The 8,697-nt window shown below is 48.3% G+C and overlaps 1 protein-coding gene across 2 annotated transcripts in view; it reads right to left on the bottom strand.

Moving 5' to 3' along the window:
* The window catches only part of E(bx) (nucleosome-remodeling factor subunit NURF301 E(bx)), a 53,396-nt gene that overhangs the window by 1,595 nt on the left and 43,104 nt on the right, over positions 1 to 8,697 (bottom strand). For both annotated transcript variants that reach the window (XM_075701456.1, XM_075701457.1), the window contains 7 exons: positions 8,284 to 8,551; positions 6,442 to 6,667; positions 5,906 to 6,013; positions 3,900 to 4,216; positions 3,007 to 3,180; positions 1,616 to 1,811; positions 108 to 192 (listed from right to left, as the gene is read on the bottom strand). In XM_075701456.1, the coding sequence (XP_075557571.1) occupies positions 108 to 192; positions 1,616 to 1,811; positions 3,007 to 3,180; positions 3,900 to 4,216; positions 5,906 to 6,013; positions 6,442 to 6,667; positions 8,284 to 8,551 (1,374 nt within the window). The remainder of the gene's footprint in view (positions 1 to 107; positions 193 to 1,615; positions 1,812 to 3,006; positions 3,181 to 3,899; positions 4,217 to 5,905; positions 6,014 to 6,441; positions 6,668 to 8,283; positions 8,552 to 8,697) is intronic.

Here is an 8,697-nt window from a genome sequence, read left to right as displayed (position 1 = left end):
TTGGCTTTCCTGTGTTTGATGGTGTCATGCAGTGACAATGCTAGCTATCTAATGCATATCGGCCTCCTTGCACTGGACCGGTCAGAATAAGAACAGCGTTTACTTACCCATAGGTTCTTTTATGATTGTGTAGTAGTCGGGCGCCTCCTTTGCGTCGACAGGTTCTAAGAAAGGCCAGGCCATCTTGTGCGTCTGTCACACGGACAAGCGAAGGAGAGAAAAAAAAAAGAGAATTTTCACAGGCATGTTATTGAGCTCGTGCACTGACAACCACACAGTTGATCAGCTGCCCTATTAAGAGCAGCAAGTGACACATACCATATTTATTTGAATATAGGTCGACCCCCCCCCCCCCCCCAAGAGGTTACCCAAAATGAACAATCAACCTATATTCCTGACCACAGCTAGCAAAAGTACCAAGCAAACCAAGTTCCTCTGTCATGCCTGCCGTAAAGCTAGCTGGTCTGGAGATTATCCAGACTGGCTTTAAGAAAATGTCCAATGCACTCGATGGAATGAAGGATGACATTTTAGGGCTGCTGTGGACACCTTGCGTAGCATGCCACGAGGACGACTTCCCTGGCAGTTCGACAAAGATGCAGCTTGTGACATCGACTGACGTGATTTGGTAGCCAGTCTTGCAGCAAATAGAGTTGAGTCACGTTCAAAGTATTGTTGTTTAATAAAGACATGGGGTTGACCTATATTTGAAGTAAATGTTTTTATTTGACAGCGAGTTCAACACGTAAGGTTCGACCTACCGTAAAATTCCGAGCAAGCGCTTCCTCTCAACTTCACTGCTAATTTGAAGTTTCCACTCTGTTCCGGAAAAGCACCCCCCCACCGCTCCCCCCATTCCCGCTAAAGAAGTTATCAAAGTGGCTTCTCCTTATCTCTCTCCCTCTCCTTTTTTCAAGGCGCATCCCCGTTAGTGACATGGCAACTTGCTGCACGCCGTTTGCAGTTTGTGGACCAGCGACGGTCTAGCTGGCAAAAGGAGAGATCTCCCAGTCACACAGTATGGAGGATCTCCCTGTGGCACAGCAACGTGGGCAATCGGCGACAGAGGAGTAGTCACGGCTACGCTCTGGCGCCCTGGCAGCGCCACCACCGCTAATCGCTTGCCAGCGATACCGTCGCTAGGCCTTTTCCGGCCCACTTCTAACTTGTAGCAAACGGCGCTTCAGAACGAATTGCCGACGATCCCAAGCAGCAATGTTTTGTTACCGCTGTTGCCGTTTTGCCCTCTCGCAATAATTTCGCACGAAGAAGAAAACGTGCTGATGATATTAGCGGCGGCGCCAGCTGCGATACGAGCATGGCCAAGCCGCAGTCTGCTGTCCGCCGTCAGTAGCCATGCTTTGGCAAAATTTTTATGCTGTGCCCTAGGAGTGCCATTAAAATGGCTGAATAAAAAAACTTTGAAGCGGAGACCAGAGTTCCCCGAACACACAATGGGTTAGGCAGGGCCACAGCCTTCTGCAGAGTAAGTAATTCTTGAAACCAGTCATTCCTCGTAGTGCAGGCTGCGACTGCATCTAATCTGCATTGGGCATCTAGACAAGTGTGCAGCTGTCCCGACGGAGGGGAAGGGGTGGTGGCTTCCCTTTCTCACCTGAAGGCTCTTCAGCAGCTTGCGCAGGTTGTCGAAGTCTTTCGGCTGCAAGGGCTTCAGGTTGGCCTGGTTGATGTTGCTGTTGCGCTGACACGTGGGGCAGATGTACTCCTCGATGGAGTCCGCCTCACTCTGCAGCACCCCCACGCACCGGCCGTGGAACCAGTCTTGGCACTGGTCGCAGCAGATGTAGAACCTGCACGCAGACGGGCACGGTTGTTGCAAGACCGGGCAGGTCACGCTTCAGTGTGGGACCAACTATTAGCTCACAGCCTGTCCGTCCCATCACACAGTACCAGATAAACATTTGTTCATTCCAAGCTGTTGTATGGGATTCGCATCATGATTACAAATATTCTACAATCAGTTCAAAAACCGTAGTGCTCGCATTGTTTTGGCTGACCATCATCATCATCATCACATCTTGTAAGAAGTTGAAACCTAAGCCTTCCATTTCTCTCGCTGAATAGAAAACCCTCACTACCAACTGATTTTCTTTAAAACCTGTCATCTGAACTTCTCATAGGGTCCTCCCACACCTCATCTGGCATAAACCAATACAAAGTTCAGTGTTCCCTATAGTAATGTTAAACACTCTTTTGGCCCTCAAACAAGTAAAGAATGGAACATTTTGTCCACGGCCACAGCATTAGTCAGCTACTAACTCAATGTACTTAAAGCTGCTCTAGAAGAATACATGCTACATCTTTCTTTCATGCCTTTCTGGCATATTTTTGTTTGGCTTTTCTACATGTTTGCTTCAAACCATTCTATAGAAAGCCATGGACCTTGAAGGCATTTCAGAAAACAAAAACTGGCTTTTATTTGGCCACATTTACAAGTGACATCGGAGGCTATCTGTGTGGCAGTGCCGTCATCTGCACTTGCATTACGAACTGCAATGCAAGAAATGGATGCCGCACAGAGAGCAAAGACTGTAAGCAATGCATCTATTTCTTGCACCTTTTAACCAACTAGCACACGTATCGATCCTGTCGTATATGCTGCAGCTTATGTGAGGGAAGACGTTGATGCAAATCAATGATGGCGAGTTTTTTGCAAGACATGTCTCGGTTTCCAGAACAATGAACCAGCCACCACAGCCGAAGTAGGGCAATGGTCAAGACGCATTACATGGGTGCATGGCTAGTCACTTGCCATTTAAGTGCAAATGACTAGGTGCAGTACAGGAACTTGACATAGTGGTGAGCTGAAATACTTGTACAAATAGTAAAATCGGCAATCTCAAGATAGAGCCAGGCTCTGCCATTAGATCGGTAGGCGTGAGCCACATGATTGTACAGTGCAAGCTCTGCTGGGTTGCAAGGACTGCACGCCCAGCCGCGGTGCAACACAATGTGACGGGGGCGAAGCCAGTGGTATAAACCTACTGAGACTCGTCGTAGGGTTGCCTGCAGAGACAGTAGAGTTCCTGTGTTGAAGTCTTGTGGTCCTTCCGGCACTCGTTGCAGACATATTTGTCCATGGCCTTGGCTTGAACCTCGGTCAAGCCTATGCACTTGACGTGGAACCAGTTCGAACACAGGTCGCACCCAATCATGAACCTGCACACAAAGCGCTCGTCCTCATCACTGGTGCCACTTTTACGAACTACGTTAAAAACTTCACTCTCAACACAGAACATTTGGTTCGGGTCAATCTTGATAATAGGCTACTTTATGGCTAGACCTAATCCAAAGTTGTACGCTGGCATTCTAACACATTTCCGTTAAGGTCAATTTAGACAACAGGGATAGTTAGTCCTAACCCAAAGCTGTACACATTTGGTTACTGTGCTGAAGGCAACATGCTTGGCAGTGCGCGAGAAGCGCCGTCAGCCGTACACACCGACGCGTCCAGCGCCAAGTAACCTTAAGAGTGATCGACGAACATCTGGTGAAACACCCGCGATGACACTGCAAGAGTTGTTAAGGTGGGCCAATTGCCAATTCGGAACACTAGCCTGCTGCAACACCACCACCACCAGAATGCGACTGTCATGAGTCAGCATGTCGGGTGAACCTTTTGCTGCAACATGCACCTAGAAGTGACTAAACAGGATCCGTATTATGTGTAGATTCCTTCCTCTTGACCCTATGTCACTCTTGTCATCCGTTCGTGGCCAGCCGACGTTACTGATAATGCAGACGACACAGCTGACCACTGACGATGCGCGCAACAAGGAATGGCATTTGAGTAGAATCGTCACGTTATCATGGCCCAGCACTCTTCTTTGTCGAAGTAATGAGAGGCCACGGAAAAAAAGTAAGGCAGATGTGCTTACTTGGAAGGATCGTATGGCTTCTTGCAGATGCAGTACAGCTTGTGTTGACTCACAGCTGCCCCGCCGGCGCCACCACGCTGCTTGGCGTGGCTGGCAGGTGTCGCAGAGTTGCTGCCACCGCTGCCGGCACGGTGGTGCGATGGAGCCGGCGGCGGCCGCTGCGCGGTCGGCACCTTTGCCTGCTTTTTTGGCCGCTTTGGCGCCGGTGGCGGCGAGACGTCGCTTTCGCTGGTCTGCGACTGCGCCCTCTTGCGCGATGCAGCCGCCGCCGCAGCAGCTGCGGCCTGCTGCTTGCTGCTCTCCAAGGTGCGCATCACCTACAAGAGGGCCACACAGTGTTCACCTTCAATAGGCCGCCGCAGAGAGTCAAGACCCTTCAGTACTAAAGAGTTAAAGGGTCACTAAAGGCAAATACTAAGTTGATGTGGACTGTTTAAATACGTTTCTAGAAACCTCGCAATGCTTGTTTCATGCCAAGAAAAGACTCAGTTTACGAGAAAATTGTATCAGAAGGGTCCAAATTCCTTTTTTGAAATTCAAGTCTCCCGCCACCCAAACCGGGGAGTGGTGACGTTGCATACACCATCACCAGTCTGCTGCCGTCTGAGTAAAACGGTGCCTGACAGACGGCGGCATCTAGCCAAGACAGAGTGGCGGATTCGCTGCTGCAGCTGCTGTTTTGGTCAAGTGGCGTAGACCGTTCAGGCATCCCGCGAGATCATATGGAAGTTGAATTCTCTGCTACTTGCAGTTTGCGCTAGTTTCGCGAGCCAGCAAAACCAGCACAGCACTACGCAAAAGTGCTGAAACGCGAAAGCGCAGGCGGTGCACAGTCGAGTGAAAACGAAACCTTTCGACCACCCATGTCGTTGTCAACGATAATTTCAATGAGTTCTTTTTTTTTTTTGTGAACATGAAATAGAACTAACTGGACAAGTAGCGATTTATTTGATCTTTTAATACAATCCGAGGATGCTTTTTGCAACGAGTAGTTCAGTACTAGTGACAGAATTTAACTGAGGAGTGCTTTCGCCATCGGGCAAGGGCTTGATTGTCCCGGGGGAGTCTCTAATCATGTCCTGCCTTTACCTCGATTTCTCGATTATTAAGGGCCTGTTCGCGATAACATTGACGCCTTAGAGATTCTCGAGCACTATTCTATCACTTTAGCTTTACTTAGCATTTGCCTTTAGTGTCCCTTTAAGGTTAGGATAAAGGAGTGCCAATACACTGTTTCAAAGTTGCAGGAAATCTGCCACAGGCTCCTTTGCATGTAAAAGTAAGTTGCGAAACACCTAGCACAGTAAAACCTCGTTCATATGTTTTGGAAAGAAAATGCGAGACAGAACATACTACCGAGAAAACGTACAATCTGAAGTAACTAAAAAATATGATAGACTCAACCGTAGCAGTTGACATCTATGTAACGCGCAGCGTTGTGCAAATCACTGCGCACGAGACGCCGATGCGTGTCGAATTGGTGGGGTTTCGGTGGCCCGAGACACGTTTTGTCGTTTTCCTATCGCATAGTGCCAGAGTTCCTTCTAGGGCTTAAAAGGAGGCTTGAACGTTTATTTAATGGAACAAGTAAAAAATGCCAGTACTGTCAGCAAAGCTATGCTCCTGCAGTAGCCAAGCAGCCACTTTTACTGTGATAGGTGGCTAAGTCAGCCATCAAAGATGCAACAGCGAAAGGAAAAAACCCATCCTCGCCAAGAACAGTTCTTACCATGTATTTACATGTTTCTTCAAAAGCACATAACACACACCATGACAGGGACTTGGAAGTCTTTTCGATTTATCGTCCCACACTGCCGAAGACTGCCTGAGACATTGCTTTAAGTCAATAACCACTGGTGCCTCGGACAATTGGACAATCCAGTGCCTCGGGCAATTGGACAATCCTGGGCAATCCGGGAAAACAAATCGAGGAGTCCTCTGGTAGTGTCTATCAAAATCAGATTCCTCTCATGCTAGCTTCAAGCGCGGTCTTCAAGTCTGCTTACCTGTGCAACTTTCTCTTGAGGTGGTATCCGTGGCGTCACCAGTGTCGTCGGGGCGGACACCGCTGCAGCTGCTGCCGCTCGTCGCTTCAGGTCGGCCTGGAGTTCCGTCTGTGCAGAGCAGAGCCATTCCCAAAAGCCATTGAACAACAAACTGTCAAGGAAGTGGCAACCGATTAAAAATTGCAGATCACGACAAGACATGCAAGAATCACAGTCAAAAAGCCCAAAAGGAAAACCTCGGGGCTGCAAACAGGAACAAGCGAGCGTGTTCTCATTAACAGTCGTCAGGTCTTTACCTTGTTTTCCACACTCTGCTGCTTATTTTGATGGACAGTGCCTTGTCTAGAATCCAGTTTATGACACGCAAAAACACATAACCGTATGCAGCGCATAAAACAGCCAACAAGAACAATAACAGATGTGTGCCTTGTGAGTGAGCTCACTTCCCACAACAGAATAGATGTATAGACAGACACAGAGATAAGCCAACCCAAGCAAGGCAAGGCAGGAAGCCGGAGACGCAAATGTCAGCCTACCTGAATCTGAATCTGGAGCTCCTTCTCCATCAGAGCCCGCTTGCGCATGATCTCGCGCCGCAGGAACTCCGTCTGCCGCACGAGCACCTCGTGCAGCTTGGTCTGCGACGCCCGTGCCTTCCTCTCCTCGGCGCTTGCCTTGGCCCGTTGCCGCCGGCCCGTCGTCTTCTCGTCGCGCTCGATCTTGTCCACAATCCCCTTGAGCACTTGCTGGCACACTGCAGCCCTGCAAATGTGGAGGACAGTGTTTTTCTTGAATACATGAAGTACTAAAGGCAGCTCTTGCAGTCGTTTTTTTTAAAAGAAAGTCGAACCTCACCAAAATGAAGTCCCATCTGATATAAGTAGATGCCTTCTTCTTATCCAATATTCACTAAAATTGCATACTCGTTACACAATGATACCGGGAAAAGAGATACAGTCGAACCCGGATATATCGAGCTCGAATGGTATTGCGAAACAGTTCGATATATCAATAATTCGATATATAAAATTAAAAGTTTGATACAAAATTCTTGAGGGGGATTTTACAGCTGTTTGTTATAGACAATAATTTGTTATATCAGGGTTCGACTGTATTCTACATTCATGTGTTTGTTCTACCAAGATTCATCTGTACCACACGCACAATGACGCTAAACATATGAGCACAACTTGCCGCACTAAATGCCATGTATGTATAAGTGCCAACGTTTGGGGAACAAAAAGAGAGAAAGGGCACCATTTCTGTCCAGTTGTTTGCCCCTCTACTTAGCTTTTGTGCTTAAACACCGAGAGCTATGCACGAACTGAGCCCAACATCATACTTTGGCGAGCCATAGATAACATTTACAGTAGTTTAAATGTGGCAAGCTCAGCACAACTCTTCGAGTGATCTAAAAAGTAGGGTTTCAAGTTTTTTTCAATGCAACGAAGGGCTTTGGATAAATTCTGACCACCACCTGGAAAGAAGGCGCACTCTAAAGTGCCCGACTTGAGAAAAGAATGGGTCCAATGCTCAACTTCAGCGCGAGATGAATGTGATAGCTGTTGCAGGTTCTCCTCCCGGCTTACAAGTGGTGTATTATAGATTTATAAAAGAATTTGGCACCTTGCATATGTTAAACGGAAGCCCTTTGCAGGGTGCTTTGGTGGGTGTCTCAAGTTTTCGATTGTAGTGGTGCTGCTGTCTGCAGCAGTGCTTTTGGCCAATAGATGAGGAAAGTGACAAGGAGATCGTGCTTAGAATGTTCCTGGCTTCGAGAAAGAGCTCACGTGTTTGTCAGCTATTGCACTTCCACGAAATCCCTTGAATGAATGTGACTGCGGTTGGCTTGCTGCTTACCACCCACAAGTTTAATGTAGAGGAATGCAAATCTAAACAAAATGATGAAAAGACAGGGGGTGCCATCTGGTGCCTTGTGCCACACATGTCCAAGTCAGGACCACCCACTAGAAACCACCCCATTATTTCTGTGTCAACGCATCTAATCAGGCCTACAGATGCCAGAATTACCCAATGATTTCATGAATTGTGGCACGTTAGCGGGATCAAGGATAGCAAGAGCGCAACCACCGGGGCAATCTGTACGAAGTGAAACCACGGTTGCCGCCAAATTTGACAACAGTATTTCGTTGCATATGTGAACATTATGTGAACATAAACAATGTAAACATTGCGTACGTAAGCTGCAAAAACCCAACAGTGTACGGGAGATGCTATTCCTTTACATACATAAGGCATTTACATTTGCTTGCAAATGCTACTCTAAAGCTGTCTGCTGCCCATATGACCGGCACTTTGCAACAAAACATGCCAGAGGGGTGGAGGTGCATTCTCGCTAAGCCACTCGCGTCACACACCTCTGCCCTTCATCCTTGTGTTCGGTTGACTTGGATTTTGACAATGGTGGTGAGGAGGCGGGGCCACCGCCTGACGAAGACGAGGACGATGAAGAGGAGGAGGAAGAGGAAGATGATGAAGACGACGAGGAAGAACTGCGGCCCACGCCTGCTGTCACCGTGACAGCCGCAGGTGTACGCTGCAGCTGCTGGTGGTGTCGCTGCAGGGCCAGCAGCTTCTGCTGGATCTCGGGCGATGTCTGAGGGTTCATCAAGGCTTGCCGCACAACTGCACATAGGGGCAAAAACGAATAGACAAGGCACACACATGAACACATTGGATATGGCAATTCAGGGGCCACTGAAGTGTACACTTCAAGGGCCCCTCAACCAGGTTGAGGCATTTCAAACAGACAAGTGTGGCACGTAGATCAT

The sequence above is a fragment of the Dermacentor variabilis genome, chromosome 8 (assembly GCF_050947875.1).
Source record: "Dermacentor variabilis isolate Ectoservices chromosome 8, ASM5094787v1, whole genome shotgun sequence".
NCBI lineage: Eukaryota > Metazoa > Arthropoda > Arachnida > Ixodida > Ixodidae > Dermacentor > Dermacentor variabilis.
Note: the sequence above shows the minus strand (reverse complement) of the source record. Positions and strands in the feature narration are given on the sequence as shown.